At 39.2% G+C, this 19,421-nt stretch overlaps 1 protein-coding gene across 1 annotated transcript in view; it reads right to left on the minus strand.

The window, feature by feature from the left end:
- LOC149027856 (uncharacterized) overlaps positions 1-19,421 on the minus strand; it is a 51,424-nt gene that overhangs the window by 22,027 nt on the left and 9,976 nt on the right. Inside the window, exons 6-7 of the mRNA XM_089143635.1 lie at positions 634-749; positions 495-549 (exon numbers count right to left, since the gene is read on the minus strand). Of these exons, the coding sequence (XP_088999761.1) occupies positions 495-549; positions 634-749 (171 nt within the window). The remainder of the gene's footprint in view (positions 1-494; positions 550-633; positions 750-19,421) is intronic.

The raw sequence follows: 19,421 nt of genomic DNA on the forward strand, positions 1-19,421 counted from the left end.
CCCACCCTAAAATACTCCCTAAAACCTGTCAAAACTTGCACAAAAAGTCCTAAGTTTCCTAAAAATTTCCCAATTTCCCACCTTGGTTTCCCATTTTCACCTAGTCGAAACTTGAGTTTCCCTCGAGTAATACAGCTGAACAAGCCGGAACTAGCCAACCAACCCTACCTTTCTTTATTAGTTAGTGCTAGCTCTCCCAATGAATGAATCTCTGGTCCTCAGAAATATTCCTAACATATTTTAGACATACTTAAGGAAGGGAGATATTTGACCAAAAAAAGGAAGGGAGATAGCCTCCTGAACAAAGCACGACAGACCCAGCTTTTAGCCAACCACAAAAGAGTCCTTCCATTAAGAACTGAGAAGAGTCTGGCTTGACTCCTTCCTCATTTCCATTTCTGTGTAAGTTTTATTCCTATTACAACCTTAAGTTGCCTGGAGTTGGGGGAAATTAAAGGCAGCCCATACTCCATATGCAAAATGGGGGAACATACCGGATATTTCTGCGCAAAGAAGATAAGATTCTCCAATGAAATAAATCCACCACCCCTGATAAATAAAATCAACAATATCAAACATCCTGTTCATAAAGAGCAATCATAAGACCAAATTTACTTTGAGTGCTCCACATACCTAAAATCTGTTGAAGGATCTGGACCTTGCCAACCCATCTCCTTCCAAAGCTCCGATTTTAGTGATGGGAGTTCTCTCGCAGGATAAGCTAACCTCCACAGTTTTTTAAGTGCATCCTGCAATCCAGCACACTTCTAGATAGTTATACTAAAATCTTATTTCTGATTAGCGTTACTTCTAAAACATAAAAGAGATTTGGAGGGTTTCTAGGCACCCATCCTCGTACCTTCCCCTTTCTGCATGAAAAACGATTGACCAACAGAGAATTTTCATTGGATAAGTGACCAAGGATTAGCAATAAGTGTCTGTATCTCTATGAACTATTTCCCTTTTGCCAAAAAGGTTGAAATTTATTTATTTTCCTTCTCCAAAATTAAAATGGTCAAATAAAGGGCTTATAATGGTTATCCAAGGGATAATGAATATGTATCCTTCAAACATTAGGCATATTGTAATTCAATTTTGATGACTATAAGCACCAATTAGTGAGGATGTAGGATGCAAAGGCAGTGTTTGAAGGATACTACATTATTCAAGGTAATTAATATCAAATTTTACAATGTCAATGATGGAAAATAATATAATCACAAACAGATGCTGCAACCGAGTTTTCATATAGCTCATAACTTTTAAGTCGTCGTCTAGTTTGGAGTTAGATGCATCCATAGAGTTTTCATGTAACCGAAGAAGAAATGGACCTGGTGGCTTCATTTCTATCCTGGAGCATTCTCTATAGCTCACATCTTTCAGACAGTTTAAAGGGAGAACAAGAAACAAGAAGAATGCCTTGAGGGAGTGCAGAGCTGCCATCAAAAATAGAAAAGGTTTGTCTTTCTTTGTCTAGGCAGCATAGAGGCTAAGCAATTACCTCTCAAGTCTCAATATCAGATTATGAAGTTCGTCACAAATGGATCCCGATACCCACCCACCACCCATGTTTCAAACATTGCCCAAAACCAAAAACCAAGCTTGCCCAGAGGTGCATATTTAACATATAATATACATAGTTATGCCATTAACCTAGGATTATACTCTGAACGATGCATACTTAATGATGGTAACTTATCAAACAAAGACTACTAGTTGATATAGCTCAGGTTATATTAGCTATTTTAGACCTTGCGAATCCAGCCACTAATTAGGCCCACTAGACTTGCTGCCCTGCCTTCAGGAACCCAGGTGAAGCCCCTAGGCTTGCTGCCAAGCAGCACATCAAGTCAATGTGTAATTAGTTTTTGTTACAAGGGGTATTTTAAGGAAGGAAAATCCCCCTTGGGATTGTGCTAGCACAGTTCTCGAGAGGAATATTTTCCTTCTCTTTTTCTTTCTCTATAGGATTCAACCTCCATATTCCTCAGATTCAACAAGGCAGAGCATTAGCTATTCTGATCCAAATCCACCAGCCTCCTGCAGCATTCTTCCCAATGCAGCACCATCACAGCAACTCACCGTAGCAACCCATCCTAAAAGGGGAGGGAGTTCTGAGGAGGGTGTTTTAAAATTTAGAGTTTTGATTAGTAATTTAGGGTAGGCGTCAAAGGTTAGGGAGGGGGAGGGATTGAGGAATTCCAAGGGGGTCGGGAGTTGTAGGGATTAGGAGATATGGGAATTAGGGTTTGGGGAAGAAAGAGGGAATGCCACAAGGATGGGGGAGGGATTTTAGACTAGGTGCGATGGGGGACAAGAGCAGCGATAGGGTGGGGGGACGCTTTACTTGCCATGTTAGAGCTTGAAGAAGGTTAATTAAATGAACAACGGTCAATAACCTGGCTCCCTCAAGGTTTCCTACCCTAGAAACCCCTATCTCCATTCAAATTCTCCTTCAATCAAATTTTATTCAACATAAACTGATCTGTTTGCATGTATTGAGCTATATTTATAGCCTACATTGAAGGAATCATACTTGGACTCTACTTTGAAAGCAAAACAAATAAGGACTTCCACTCCAAATCGGGACTCTTCCTTATTTCAACCCAGAATGATTCAAATTACACAATAAGAGTAGGACTGGACTTATAGTGAAAATTGGACAAACTAAAGGAATCCCACTTTAGATAGAATTCCTAAATGATGTAACCTAGGTTCTGGGCCAGTCTTTAGGAGCTTCCTCTAATAGAACAAGCTATCAATTAAGTAACCTTTGGAATTTAGGGTTTTATCTATACCAAGATGGGATGGTTTTGGTGAAGAAAACGGGGAAAATTTGAGTTAACAAAATTTGGATGGGCTGGCGAAACTGTATCTTGGTTATGGGAGGATTAGGGATAGCTAGGGTTTTAATGAAACCTAGTTTGGAAAGGGTTTCAGGAAGATTTATGGCTTAGGGACAATTAGAGGCACCCTAGGTAGGATGGGAAAAGCTAAGGGTTTAACCACCCAAGATTACCCAAGGTGGGGTGGGATGGGGAGACAATTACATAGATGGGATGGATTAGGGTTTTCACAATTTAGGGAAAGGGTGGGGAAGGTTAGGGTTTTAACGAGCCTAAATGGGAAGGGCTTGAGAAGCTACAATTAGGTCGGAAGGGAGAGGGAAACTTGCAGTTGGGTCTTGGGTCAATCTAGGATAATTCTAGATGAAATTCCTGAATTCTTGAATTTTCTTTCTTCCCTCTTGATCTTTCTTCCCTCTTGATCTTTCTTCTTTCTTTCTTTCTGAATTCTTGAATTTTCTTTCTTCTCTCTTGATCTTTCTTCCTTCTTTCCTTCTTGATCCCTTTCTATTCTTCTCTGCTTTTCTCTCTCTTTCTTTTCTTTCTTTGTTTCTATGCTGCCGCAAGATCAAGATTAGGGAAAGAGGAGGGAAAGGAGAGGGGTCTGAGAGCGGAAAGGCATGCAAGTGGGAGAGAAGATGGGGAATGGGTGAGGGGCTGCGGCAGCAAGGGAAAGAGAAGGGTGGGGTGTCTTGTGCAAGGGTTAGGGTAGGGAAGGGGCTGGGGTTTCACTTGTTGATTGAGTGGACTGGTACACTCAAGCTACTATAGGGAAGGCTGCAAGGCTGTCGCAGGCTCTTGAGGATGAAGAAGATTGAAGACAAGTAGCATAAAATTCACACTCAGCTGTGGGGATCCTTCTCAGAAACCACAACTCCAATTTCTTTAATGCTCAATTTTACTAATCCAATCTAAATTGTAATGCTGGGTATGGGGCCTTTAAATAGCCAATCATAAAGAAGGAAAGACACTTGGACTGAACTAACAAACTTGGACCCTAATTAAAAGGAGGTCCATTAAGGACCACAAAAATAACCAAACAAAATAATAATTATCCCAATGGTGGAACTTAAAAGGAGATTGCTTGAAATCCTTCACTAATGAAGTAGTCAAACAAGTAAAGTGGGAATTTGAGGGGGTAAACTAATACAATGTGGAATGAGATGGCTACGTTTATAAGGAAGGTGGCTAAAGAGGTCATACAAGAATCAATAGGAAAGCTCCATTCTTATAGAAGGACTTGGTGGTGGAATGGTGAGGTTCAAGCAGCTATTACGAATAAGAAAGCTAGTTTTAAGACATGGCAAAAGGACTAAGGACATAAAGGATTTACAAAGGTATAAGTTGGCTAGAAATGAAGCTAAGAAAATAATAAGAGAAGCAAGGAAGAAGAAGTATGAATCTTTCTATAATAAGCTAGGCTCGAAGGAAGGGAGAAAATCTTTTTATAAGATAGCTAAAAGGGAGAGGAAGAGTAGGGATCTAAGCCAAGTAAGATTATTAAAAGTGAAGATAGTAAAGTATTAGTACGTGATGAGGACATCAAAAAGAGATGGGAAGCCTACTTCTCTAGTCTACTAAATGAATATAATTCAGGTATTTGTGATTCAGATGATTACATCATTCACCATAGCACCAATTTTTTAACATAAATACAAAGAATTTCGATCCAAAGTAAAACAAGCTCTAAGAAGGACAAAAATAGGCAAGACACAAAGTCCCGATAAAATCTCAATAGAAGTATGGAAGAGATTAGGAGCCTATGAACTAGCTCAACTAACCAAGCTGTTTAATAATGTTGAAGTATATACACTTGGGATATTTACTGTTCACGACACTATTCACGTGAAAAGTAAAATATCTGTTTTTATGCCAACCTTCCGTTGTGCATGGCTCCCTCTTGACTGTTCACGGAGATGTCTACCTATTTGTTCAATTGACAGTAACTTTGTGTCGTGAACAGTAAGTTTGTTGTGTTTGTTACTGTTTACATGAACAGTATTATGCTATTGATGTTATTCTACTTTCTATTTCTAATGTTGGAGTCTTGCTACATAAGTTTTGGGAGTTTTTAGAAAGCATAGTTTCTATTTTCAGAACTTTCTATTTTTAGAGCTAGGAAGTTACTAAAGTTGTAATTTTTTGTTTCCTTTTTCTAGAGGACAATTACTTGTCTCTCAAGTTGTATTAGATTCATTAGAAGCTATAAATTAAAGGGCTCTGTGATTCTAGACTCTTAAGCAAGAATCACAGGCCTCTTCTACTTGTTCTTCATCTCTCTTCTCTTCTTCTTCTTCTCTCTTTTCTTTGTTCTAGTTCAGCTATTGTTATGATTATTTAATTCTTGTTTTCTAACAAATACGATTACGAGCACAAGGAAAATGTCAAATGAATGGAGGAGAAGCATCACGGTTCCAATTTATAAAAATGAAGGAGATATTCAAAGTCGTAATAACTATAGAGGCATCAAACTAATGAATCCTACTATGAAATTAGAGGAGAGGGTAATTGAAACCTATTTGAGACAAGTAACCTCAATTATGGAGAACCAATTTGGCTATATGTGAGAAGATCTACAATGGAAGCTATTTACTGTATTAGAACCTTATGAAAAGATATAGATGAAAGAACTTCATATGGTCTTTATTGACTTAGAAAAAGCTTTGATAGAGACTCTAAAGCATTAATTTGGCAAGCACTAGAGATAGAAATGTTGCGAGTAAATATGTAGAAATGGTTAAGGACATGTATGATGGTTCAGTGACTAGTGTAAGAACAGTGGGAGGACGAGGTGGTGAATTCTCAATTACAATCGGATTATATCAAGGATCAACTTTAAGATTTTATTTATTTGTACTTATAATAGATGGATTAACCAAATATATTCAATATGAGGTCCCTTAGTGTATGTTTTTTGCTGATGATGTTGATAGATGAGACACAAGTAGGGGTTAATACCAAGCTAGAATCATAGAGAGCAACTTTGGAATCAAAAGGCCAACTAAGTAGAACAAAAACAAAATATCTAATTTGCAACAGTCCTAATTGGGCAGATGATGAGGTGTTGAAACTTTATGAAAAGGAGATTCCTCAAAGCAATTGTGTATCTAGGCATAATCATAAATATAAAGGTGATTTAAAGGATGATGTTCCCCAAATAATTAAAATAGGGTGGATGAAATAGAGATTGAAGAAGTACATTCAGAGTCTTATGTGATCAACATATTCCTTTAAAGCCCAAAAGAAAATTATATATGATTGTTGTATAACCAGTTATGATATATGGTGCAAAGTGTAGAGTTGTTAAGAAGCATCATATAGATAAACTCAATGTGGCTGAAATAAGGATGCTAAAATGGATGAGTGGCAAAACTAAGAAGGATAAGATAAGAAATGATCATACTAAAGCTGGTCTAGGAGTAGCTCTGTCAAGTGATAAGCTTCGACAAAGTCGTTTGAGGTGGCACGGTCGCGTTCAACGAAGGCCTCTAAATGCCCCTATACAGAGAAGCAATTTAACCCAAATTAAAGGAATTAAAAGAGCTAAGGGCAGGCCTAAGATGACCTTATAAGAAGTGGTGAGAAAGGATATGCATTGTTTAGGCTTATATCTAGTATGGCCTTAAGCAAAGGTAATTGGAAGGCAAGAATCCATGCAACCGATCCCATTTAATTAGGGCATGGCTTCTTGTTGTCATTGTTGTTGTCGAATCTTACTTTGAGATAGATTCCAATTGGGACTCCAACATAAACTTAGACTCTTAATTAACTTGACCATGACATAATCAACTAAAGTAATAATAATAATAATAATAATAATAATAATAATAGAGTAGATCTTGACTCCTGGCAGTACAAGACATCTAACTAGACTCATCAGACTATAAGGAGGGGTATGAAAATGACCAAAATATTACTCAGGGTATTCGGCCGACCCTAGTTGCCACATGGCTAGGGGGCTATTTTGGGCCCTATAAACAATCCCAAGATCAGTAACAAATACTAGGTAGAGAGAAGAAGAGAGAGATTGAGGAAGAAGAAGAGAGAATTATGGAGAGCAAGGTTGGGTGATAAAATCTTTATATTCTACTCTACCAGCAAACATATATTTATAATAAACAGAAATAGGATTATAAAAGGAAACTCAAATATAATTCTTAGAGTAAATTGCACTGGCACCCCAAAATGGAGGTGGTAAAGCACTGACACCCCACTTTATGTTTAAAAAACACAGATACCCAATTCATCAAACACATTAGTCCATTCTGGTTAGTGAAAAGTTAAAACCCATTTTTTATTTTTCTTTAATTCCAAAAATGCCCTTACCAAAATCTAAGGAGAAAAAAAAATCCAACAGCAATGTCTTTATCGGATAACCTCCGTAGGCGGAAGAAAACCCTATTAACATTTACATAAGTCTACCCCATGTTCATTTTTCATTGCCTTCATTTGTACCTTTTGCTCGCTTCCTTTTGCTCACATCCTTTCAACCTGGGGTATGGAAATTGTTTTTTACTTAATTTATTACGTGGTTCTTATTTCCAGTGGCATCAAGATAAAGCAACGAGGAGCTTATATTTGTGGGCCAAGTGACTGTTAATGGTACTGTGTGTAATATGCCATAAGGATTATGTATTCGATCCCCTTGAATTCTCTACCTCTCTTGTCTTTGGCTAAGAAGAAAAATTTTGGGTGTTGGTCATTCTATTCTTCCTGTTTACAAGATGAAGCTGTAATGATTGCTTCAGAAAGGGAATTGGTGTAATATAGATAAAATTGAATTCTTGAATTTACATTCTAATATTGCTCTAAATGTGTAGACTAGTGTTGATCCAACAAGGGGTGTAATATATGTATATGGAAGCAGGGAGAAAATACCAAGTTGCTCCTGTAATCCAGTTTTTATACTCTTCAAACATGCATAAGGAGAAAACGAAAACCTAAACTCCCAATTGTGTGCAGGGAGAGAATCTTTTTTTCCCCTTATCATTCAAAAAAGACAAGAAAATTTCAGGGTAGCAAACATTATCTAGAATTTCTCTTAGATTCAAACCCATAGTTGATGATGGAACTAGAATAGATATTTTTTGTTTCCTACTCACATGAGCCCATATCCTTGCTTTTCTATCAATCTCTAATTCTGATCTTCCTCTCCAATCTGATATTATGGTACATCTTTTTTTTATATCTCCGGAAAGGTGAGGTTCATTTTTAGGATATTAGACAGGTAAAAATACAGAATTCAAAACATTGAATTCTGAGGAGAAAAAAGAAAAGGAAAAAGGGGGGACTTGACGGAGAAAAAAGAAGGAAATGAGAGAATAGTAAAAGTCTAGGATAATTTGCTATTTGCTCAACCAATAAGGGCTTGCATATTAATAACGTATTCGATTCTTAGCACTGACACCCCACTTTATGTCTAAAAAACACATAGGTCCTATTCTATTAGAATGGTTAGTTATATTATTGGAAAAACTATTATACCCTTGACTTATTCTCATTTAACCCCCCCCCCCCAAAAAAAAAAAGACAATAACCCTAAGCATGATCGGGAGTTTAGGGTTTTCGTTTTCTCCTTGTGCACGTTTGAAGAGTGGAAAAATTCCATTCAACCGTCAAAGTGGGGTTGCCAGTGCAATTTGCTCTAATTCCTAACACTTTCCTAACTAAACCTAAATCTTAGTACGAAACTCACTTAGACTATGACATTAACAACCAAAGGCCCAAACAATAAGGAATCCATAATAAAGAGACTCCCCCTATTGCGTTACATCATATTATCTCAATTCTCAATATCTCTAACACTCCCCCTCAAGCTAGAATATACACAAAGAAAGCTCCAGCTTGAACAAATAAGAATAATTTTGAAAGGCAGCACCAGTCTTGAACTATGTAACAATTAGACACCAACAAATTCAAGTTAGCACCCCAATCCATGTCTCGATAACAATCAATGAGAGCATCAAACACCCTTCCCAATGAAGGTATCAAAACAACACACAACAGCAATAGGAAAGTCCATCAATTGTAGCTCCTAAAAAAATTCCACCAAAAAAATTCCAACAAATGTAGCACCCCAATGGCCACATAAAAGTCCATAAAATTCCAGCTCCAATGCATGTACAAAAAAAAATCTCATGAAAGCGCAGCTCCCATATTTACACAAAAAATTCCGTAAAAGTGTAGCTCCAATGACTACATAGAAGCCTATCCCAAGGAAAGCACTCCAACAATCAGACTCACTCTTGAGTCCATTAAAATCCAGAAAAAGTTTCTTACAGTCGACATCTTCAATCTCCCTCTCATGTGTATCATTACCCATAACTTAAAGCAACTAATAATCACCTTAATTTTCATTATAGAGGATCCCATAAATAAAATCCCAATGTCTTAAATCACAACAACAAATAAAATCCCAAACGGATGACAATGGCAAATAAAGGAAAGAAATGGAAAATCTGTGAATATCACAAAACTACCACAAGAATGGCATGGATGTAATTAGATAAATCCCCAAAAGGAAACACAGAGTAAACTTAGAAGGAGAATAAGCCTAAATTTAAGGAATCGAAGTGGGAACCAATCCTAATTAATATGGAAACACAAAGTAAAGCAAGTATAGGAATCAAGAACAAAACCAAAAAACAGAATCAGGAAACAAACCAGGAATTGAATCCAAAAATAGACCAGAATCTGAACCAAAACCTGAACAAAAAACCTAATCGAACAGGCAGTTTCAAAACAAAATGCAAGACCTAAAATAGCAAAAAAAGTTGGAGAAAGCTCACCGAGAAGGGGATTTATATATATATATATATATATATATATATATATATATATATATATATATATATATATATATATATATATATATATATATATATATAATGCAATGAATGTGAATTTCTGGTCCTTAGATCAAACCCTCAAACTCAGAAAGGATCTAACATCCATGACCCTTTTTTCTCCTCTATCATAAGAGTGTCGTCTCTCTCTCACGATCTCCATACCGAGACTTTTTTTCTTCTTCCGGATGTTGCAGAAACAAACCCTAACTCAAATCTGAAGCTCTTCTTCTTCTTGATTTTGACTCACCGTCAAAAACTCAAAATTGCATATCACAAAGTTGATCGAAACTACAGACTGAAAAAACAGAAAATTGATACCATCATAACATGAGATTTCCCATGTTAAATTTTTATGGGAACTCTAGTTCATCTTCTTCATTGAACTACAGTCCGGTACTTCAAACGAGAAACCTAAACAACTCTCAAACCAACAATAGATTATGGCCTTGATACCATGTAAACAATCCAAGATCTGTAACAAATACTAAATAGAGAGAAGAAGAAATAGAGATTGAAGGATAAGAAGACAAATTTGTTGGAGAACAAGGCTAGGCAATAGAATCTATGTATTCTACCGTACCAGCAAACATATATTTACAATAAACAGACATAGGATTATGAAAGGAAACTCAAATATAACTCATTAACACTTTTCTAATTAAACCTAAATCTTAGTAGGAAAGTCACTTACTCTAGGTGTCACACCCGCTACAAGATAGACTTGGAATACATCATCCAGAATGCCATGATCTATCGAATGACATATCCGAGGGGAGCGAACCTTGGATATGGGCGACTTCTGACACGGATCTTCGAGCACTTTGGGGTCGACTTCGAGGGAGAGGAGGCTATTCCGATCGGTCATGGCGGCACGATAGGTCACAGATTGGTCACTTAGATGCACTTACTGGGCGGACCAAACTCACCAGAGATGCCAGCCATGCCGGAGGACATGGATGTAGAGGCTGATGATGCTGATCATGCAGACTCACCACCACCTTCTCAGTTTGAGACAGGGGGCACATCCGGGACTCAGGACACTTCGGAGGTCGCACCACCTTGGGCTAGAGGTCTATTCACTCGGATGGACCAGTTCAAGCAGGGGCAGGTAGAGATGAGGGGCCAGATAAGCGAGTGCCTCGACATACTCCGCCAGATGAGTCTAGCACCACCACCACCACCACCACAGTAGTAGTAGACTTAGGCTTTTATCCTTTTTGATTCAGTACAGACTGACTTTAGGGTTTAGATATGTTTATTGCAGTTTTTATTCAGCACATTTTCATTCCTTATTATTTTGTAAAGCGTAGAGCATGCTCCAAATTATGTAAAGCATTATCTTATTAATGAAGTACAGTTATGCTTGTTGCATTTATATTATTGTCTCTTATGCATTTTCTTGATAATTATAATGTGAGAATGTGTTTCACTTGACTTATAGTAAGTTATGCAAAAGAAAGATTCACTTACTTTCTTAGTTTGTTTCTAACGAAAGATTTTTCTATTACTCACTCTAGTTCTTTTAAGTCACTTCTGGATCTATGACTCAGATTGCTCATCTTACACTTGTATTAAGTATTATTGACTTCGTAAAACCTTGACTCTGATACCACTCTGTCACACCCCACCCGCCAGTCTCGGTTACCCACCCGACAACCCGTGGGGGTGATCCGTCACAGGATCCACGGTTTTAGTCTATCAACAATAATAAATACAAATAAAGACAATCAAGAGCAATAATAGTTCAATTAATGAATTAAAGGATTACAGGAGTCCAAATACTCCAATAAAATAATCAATGAAAGAATAATAAATCAAAAGAATATGAGTTCAGCAGAAGCAATTCAAAAAGAGTTAAATTATTTTCTTTCCAATTTCCTTCTCTAAAGCTAAGTAATGTTTCTAATGAATCTTTAGAAAGGGGGTCCTCCAGTTCTTCTCCATTCGTTGAGCGAACTGCCTGGCAACTTGTCTCCTCTGCCCATCAATGGGTGCGATAAGCGCATTCCATGCACTCGCAGGAGCTCCCGCACAGGCTATCTCCATTTCCCATTGCCGGTGCCACATCTTCTTCATACGGGAAGGTTCCTTCCTAGGAAACCAATCCATCTTCCGACACATTTCCTCCATCTGCGCAGACTAATAAAACATATACAAATAAAGGAGTGAGTTCTAGAGAACTCAGTAAGAACAATAACAATTCCCATCCATATGTCCAACAAATCAGAAATGCATATATGATATGTATGAGTGCAAAGTATGAATACTGCTAGATCTAACTATGCAAGTCTCTAACAGTTGACATGCTTTAAGATATACACCAGCCCTCCTCTGGGTAGGTCTAGTCACTCTGATCCGGTAAGGACTGATTACCTCTGTAGGGATCCTGGATAAAATGGAAAGTCCACACCTGGCTCTCAAACCATGGCTGGGGTTAAGTCAACACTCTCACCACGACCATTGGCAATGAGTACTGGCGCATCGGGGTTTCTAATCCAATGCAAGGTCATATAGGTAACATACTACATGAAGTCCAGATACATCCCCTATGGCACCAACCAACTCGGTTCAGTATCCTTCGCAACCTAGGAATGAGAATCCCCACAGACTGGCTACCGCTATTGGACTTCATTCCATAACCCTATGGTCATCCACATATTGTTGGGGTGGAATGCTCTTATGACTCCTCATGACACCCGGTCCATTCCTTGGACGTCCATGAGCCCAACCCTAACATATGCAACCCTACCATTTATATGACTAACAGTGGACCAACGTCACATCACTGTCATCACGAGTCATCCGGTTTCAAGTCCCCTACCGAAAGGGTAGTAGCATGTGGGGTACCTAGCCATGCAACTCTAGACTCTACCTAAGTATGTCATCCAAGAGTTATGCGATGTAGTGCTAGAGATATCGCAGAGCATGTGTCCCATACCACAGCCTTCTGATATCCCAAGCTAAGATATCCCAATGGAATACCTCATCCATCAGAACCATATACTAACCATCATCAGTATATCACATTAATAACCATCATAGTATAAGTAAAGACAGTGTAAACAACAATCATATAACAAGATCAGCATATGAAACATGATTACAGCAGTATATAAAACAAAAGAACAGTGAAGGAAGACACTAAACTAGCATGTTCAAACCAATTTATAAATATAAATTTGTATGTCCTTACCTGCATATAAGTAATTCGTCCGTAAACAATTATAAAACTTTCTCTTCAAACAGAGGACACCTATACACAGGGTTACAATAAGGTATAAGTCAAATGAATAAATCGGATCAAAACCAATAGCCATTTGGTCACTGGAAACCAGCCGGTCGCTCGTGCCGGTCACTTGGGTTGAGCGACCGCCACTAGTGACCGCCCCAAAAATAGAGAGTTTCAATCCGAAACTCAAGCTTCTGATCATCCATTTTCAATCCGAATTTGGATGATCATAGTCCGAATCTCAAATCTATTACTCCCATAACCACTGGGTGATAATAAACCTAACAATCATCACAAATGGATTACCCAGAAACCTTCCTTTAATCAGATCAGCCCTTTTCACGAAAGCAGGGTTTCGTTTTCGGATCTGATCTGACCAAGATCATCACAAAGATAGACAATGCAATGGAAGGATCAAGAACAACCAAAGATGAACACTAAACTACCTTAAACATAGCAAGTGGTGAAGCATAAATGAACAGGGAATCACTTACCTCAACCAGATCAACTATGGAAGACAGTAGAACCTTCTGGGACTCTAACAGCACTTCAGATTTGCTTTCGGCACTTCTCCGCAGCCGTCTAACCTCCAAAAACGGTAACCACAAATAAAATATTCATAAAATAGGCGAGGGTTACTATTTATAGAAGTCAGGGGGCAAAATAGGCAAAACCCCACAACCAGAACTAAGGCGGTCGCTTAGTTCAATCAACCGCCACTAACAACCGCCCCATGTATTTTGCTATACAAAGGTGCTTTTGCTAGGGGGTTGATGTCCAAGTACAACCTAGCCCTAAAGAAGACATGGGGGAGATTTTACCTTCATTGTGGACATCCCCAAACATCACTTGCCTTCCAGAAGTCCAACTACCAAGCAAGGCAGGCTCTTCAGTCAAAGAATCCTAATCCATAGGTTCAGGGTATGGATCAAGGACTTTTATCCGAACACTCCACAAATTTACCCGAGACCTTTGGATTCTCGGACCCGCAATAGGGATCCCAAGTTAGAAATACGGGAGTTGTTACATCCCTCCCTCCTTAAAAGAAATTTCGTCCCCGAAATTACAACGTACCTGAAGGTCCAAAAAGGTGAGGATACATGGACCGCATCTCATCTTCTTTTTCCCAAGATGCTTCCTCAAAAGAGTGGTTCTTCCATTTGATCTTCACCAAAGGTATAGTCCGGTTTCTCAACTGTTTATCCTTCCGATCCAAAATCTCAGCCGGTTCTTCATCATACGTTAAATCCGCACTCAAACCTTCTGGTTCATGCTGGAGCAACTGCTCTGCACTTGCCAAGCATTGCCTTAGCATAGACACATGGAAAACATCATGCACACCAGCAAGAGACGGGGCGAGCCAACCGATAAGCTACTGGTCCAACCTTTTCAATAATGTCAAAGGGACTAATATACCTAGGGCGTGCGTTTTTGAAAGTTTCGCCGATGAAAGGAGTCATGCGTTTCAATTTCAAAGGAAAGCTCAGCCCTAGGTATATTGGTCCCTTTGACATTATTGAAAAGGTTGGACCAGTAGCTTATCGGTTGGCTCTGCTCCCGTCTCGTCGGTGTGCATGATGTTTTCCATGTGTCTATGCTAAGGCAATGCTTGGCAAGCGCAGAGCAGCTTGCTCCAAAGATGAACCGAAGGTTTGAAAGCGGATTTAACATATGATGAAGAACCGGCTGAGATTTTGGATCGGAAGGATAAGCAGTTGAGAAACCGGACTATACCTTTGGTGAAGATCAGATGGAAGAACCACTCTTTTGAGGAAGCATCTGGGGAAAAAGAATATGAGATCCGGTCCAAGTATCCTCACCTTTTTGGACCTTCAGGTATGTTGTAATTTTGGGGACGAAATTTCTTTTAAGGAGGGAGGAATGTAACAACCCCCGTATTTCTAACCCAGGACCCGTATTGCAGTTCCGAGAACCCGAAGGTCTAGTTGGGTAAATTTGTGGAGTGTTCGGATAAAAGTCCTTGATCCATACCCTGAACCCATGGATCAGGATTCTCTGACTGAAGAGCCTGCCTTGCTTGGTAGTTGGACTTCTGGAAGGCAAGTGATGTCTGGGGATGTCCACAATGAAGGTAAAATCTCCCCCATGTCTTCTTTAGGGCTAGGTTGTACTTGGACATCAACCCCCTAGCAAAAGCACTTTGTATAGCAAAATACATGGGGGCGGTTATTAAGTGGCGGTCGATTGAACCAAGCGACCGCCTGGTTCTGGTTGTGGGGTTTTGCCCTATTTTGCCCCTTGACTTCTATAAATAGTAACCCTCGCCTATTTTACGAATATTTTATTCGTGGTTACCGTTTTTGGAGGTTAAACGGCTGCGGAGAAGTGCCGAAAGCAAATCTGAAGTGCTGTTAGAGTCCCAGAAGGTTCTACTGTCTTCCATAGTTGATCTGGTTGAGGTAAGTGATTCCCTGTTCACTTATGCTTCACCACTTGCTATGTTTAAGGTAGTTTAGTGTTCATCTTTGGTTGTTCTTGATCCTTCCATTACATTGTCTATCTTTTTGATGATCTTGGTTAGATCAGATCCGAAAACGAAACCCTGCTTTCGTGAAAAGGGCTGATTTGATCAAGGGAAGGTTTCTGGGTAATCCATTTGTGATGATTGTTAGGTTTATTATCACCCAGTGGTTATGGGAGTAATAGATTTGAGATTCGGACTATGATCATCCAAATTCGGATTGAAAACGGATGATCGAAGCCTGAGTTTTGGATTGAAACTCTCTGTTTTTGGGGCGGTCACTAGTGGCGGTCACTCAACCTAAGCGACCGGCACGAGCAACCGGCTGGTTTCCAGTGACCAAATGGCTTTTGGTTTTGATCCAATTTGATTCATTTGACTTATACCTTATTGTAACCCTGTGTATAGGTGTCCTCTGTTTGAAGAGAAAGTTTTATAATTGTTTACGGATTTCTTTTTACGAATGAATTACTTATATGCAAGTAAGGACATACAATCCTATCTTTATAAATTGGCTTGAACATGCTAGTATAGTGTCTTCCTTCACTGTTCTTTTGTTCTATATACTGCTGTAATCATGTTTCATATGTTGATCTTGTTATATAACTGTTGTTTACACTGTATTTACTTATACTATGATGGTTATTAATGTGATATACTGATGATGGTTAGTATGTGGTTCTGATGGATGAGGTATTCCATTGGGATATCTTAGCTTGGGATATCAGATGGTTGTGGTATGGGACACATGCTTGCTGATATCTCCAAAGCACTGTCATAACTACTGGATGACATACTTAGGTAGAGTCTAAAGTTGCATGGCTAGGTACCCCACATGCTACTACCCTTTTGGTAGGGGACTTGAAACCGGATGACCCGTGATGACAGTGATGTGACGTTAGTCCACTGTTAGTCATATAAATGGTAGGGTTGCATATGTTAGGGTTGGGCTCATGGACGTCCAAGGAACGGACCGGGTGTCGTGAGGAGTCATGAGAACATTCCACCCCAACAATATGTGGATGACCATAGGGTTATGGAATGAAGTCCAATAGCGGTAGCCAGTCTGTGAGGATTCTCATTCCTAGGTTGCGAAGGATACTGAACCGAGTTGGTTGGTGCCATAGGGGATGTATCTGGACTTCATGTAGTATATTACCTATATGACCTTGCATTGGATTAGAAACCCCGATGCGCCAGTACTCATTGCCAATGGTCGTGGTGAGAGTGTTGACTTAACCCCAGCCATGGTTTAAGAGCCAGGTGTGGACTTTCCATTTTATCCAGGATCCCTACAGAGGTAACCAGTCCTTGCCGGATCAGTGACTAGACCTACCCAGAGGAGGGCTGGTGTATATCTTAAAGCATGTCAACTGTTAGAGACTTGCATAGTTAGATCTAGCAACATTCATACTTTGCACTCATACATATCATATATGCATTTCTGATTTGTTGGACATATGGATGGGAATTGTTATTGTTCTTATTGAGTTCTCTAGAACTCACTCCTTTATTTGTATATGTTTTATTAGTCTGCGCAGATGGAGGAAATGTGTCAGAAGATGGATTGGTTTCCTATGAAGGAACCTTCCCGTATGAAGAAGATGTGGCACCGGCGATGGGAAATGGAGATAGCCTGTGCGGGGAGCTCTGCGAGTGCATGGAATGCGCTTATCGCACCCATTGATGGGCAGAGGAGACAAGTTGCCAGAAAGTTCGCTCAACGAATGGAGAAGAACTGGAGGACCCCCTTTCTAGAGATTCATGAGAAACATTACTTAGCTTTAGAGAAGGAAACTGGAAAGAAAATAATTTAACTCTTTTTGAATTGCTTCCGCTGAACTCATATTCTTTTGATTTATTATTCTTTAATTGATTATTTTATTGGAGTATTTGGACTCCTGTAATCCTTTAATTCATTAATTGAACTATTATTGCTCTTGATTGTCTTTATTTGTATTTATTATTGTTGATAAACTAAAACCGTGGATCCTGTGACGGATCACTTACGCGGGTTGTCGGGTGGGTAACCGAGACCGGCGGGTGGGGTGTGACACTAGGACACTAATAACCAAAGACCCAAACCAATAACGAAACCACAATAGGGGGAATCCTCTTATCATGTTACATCATGTTATCTCAATATCTCTAATAGTCCCAACTTTTGGCCTTCCTTTGGCCTCCTGACCCTTTTTACATCACCAACTAGATTAAGATTCTTACTTAACTTGTCATTGGCTGACTTAACTAGCAAAAAAAAGAAAACATAATTGGACTCCAACTAAAATTCTGAATTAAACTAGACCTTATTGGGCTTGCTTAGGACTTCTCAAGTTACCAAAATACCCTTTCTGCTGGCCGAAACTTCCTAGATTGCTAGCAGTGATTGCAGGGTACTAAGCAACCACCCTGGGCCTTCCTTGGTTCTTTCTGTGGGTCCACATCACATCCTTCATTAAAGTAGTTGCACAGGCACTCCTGCCCAAAATGATGGCATGAAATGACCTTCCTATCATAGTTTTGTGTCTTTGCTTTCTTCTATACTATTCCACAACAAAGGCTGAAGGATTATACAAGTGCTTCGTTATGAATGCATTTGACAAGAATAGAACTTGGGAACTTGCTGTTCTTCTTCTAGGCTAGAGACCTGTTGACTGTAAGTGGGTGTTTGCAATGAAACAGAACATTAATAGATCTGTGGACCAGCGCTAAACCCGACTGGTAGCTAAAGGATTCGCCGAACATTTGGAATTGATTATCAAGGAATGTTTGAAAATGTTGCAAAATTAAACACAGTTAGAGTGCTACTCTCATGTGCTGTGAACTTAGGATGGGATCTACAATAACTAGATGTGAAGATTTTTTCCTGCATGGAATGTTAAAAGAAAAAGGTTTATGGAGATTCCCAAAGGTTTCTTTGACAGAAAAACTCTAAGTGAAGGTACGCAAACTTAAATGTGCATTATACTGGTTAAACAGCCCCCTCGAGTGTGGGTTGGAAGGTTTCAGAAAGCTATGGTTTCAGTAGCATATGAACATAGAAATACTGACCATACCCTCTTCATAAAAAGGACAGATGCCAAAATAACCATCTTAATTATTTATGTTGATGATATAGTTGTTACAAGCAATGATCATGAGTTTGAAGTGAAAGATCTACGGAAGCTACAGTACTTCCTTAGGACTGAAGTTGCTCACTCCACTAAGGATATATTTCTGTCTCAAATGATGTATGTCCTAGACTGGGTGCCTATCCCTGTGATACTCCTTTGGAAGCTACTACTTTAGTCAAAGAAAAAGATGGAAAACCCATTGATAGGGTCGTTATTGGAGACTTTGTGTAGAAACTAATTCAGCTATCTCACACATGATCAAATATTTCTGCTACAGTTAGTATGGATAGTCAATTAATGCATGATCCACACTCCAGCCACGTAGTGGTTGTTATCTGTATTCTTCACTACTTGAAGTCTGCCCTGGTAAAGGAGTCTTTTTTTACCACATGATCATCTCCATATCAAGGCCTACACAAATGTTGACTCGGAAAGCTCACATGCTCGAAAGCCCACCTCATATTGTACTTTTATCGGTGAAAATCTAGCCAGCTAACGCAGCAAGAAGCAGAAGGTGGTTGCAAGATCCAATGCCGAAGTAGAGTTTTGAGCAATGGCTCAAGGGATTCGTAGTTACTATGGCTGCATTGTCTACTTGAAGACCTAAATGTTCCAGTTCCTCTTCCTATGATGCTCTATTGTGACAACAAAGCAACAAAACGTGTGCACATTGATAAGGAATTCATCAAGGAGAAGTTGGAGAGTGGCATAAATCTGTATGCCCCTTGTGATGTCTAGAGATCAACTAGCTGATATCTTCACTAAGGGGTTACTCGGATGTATATTTCACCCTATTTTGGCTAAGTTGGGCATGCTTGATATCTACACACCAACTAGAGGGAGAGCGTTGGCAGGGGTAATTTCCTCTCTCAGGATTACGCAAGTGCTCGTGAGGGGATATTT

This window comes from Hakea prostrata, chromosome 1 (genome assembly GCF_041222555.1).
Source record: "Hakea prostrata isolate BN-2017 chromosome 1, UWA_Hpros_2, whole genome shotgun sequence".
Lineage (NCBI taxonomy): Eukaryota > Viridiplantae > Streptophyta > Magnoliopsida > Proteales > Proteaceae > Hakea > Hakea prostrata.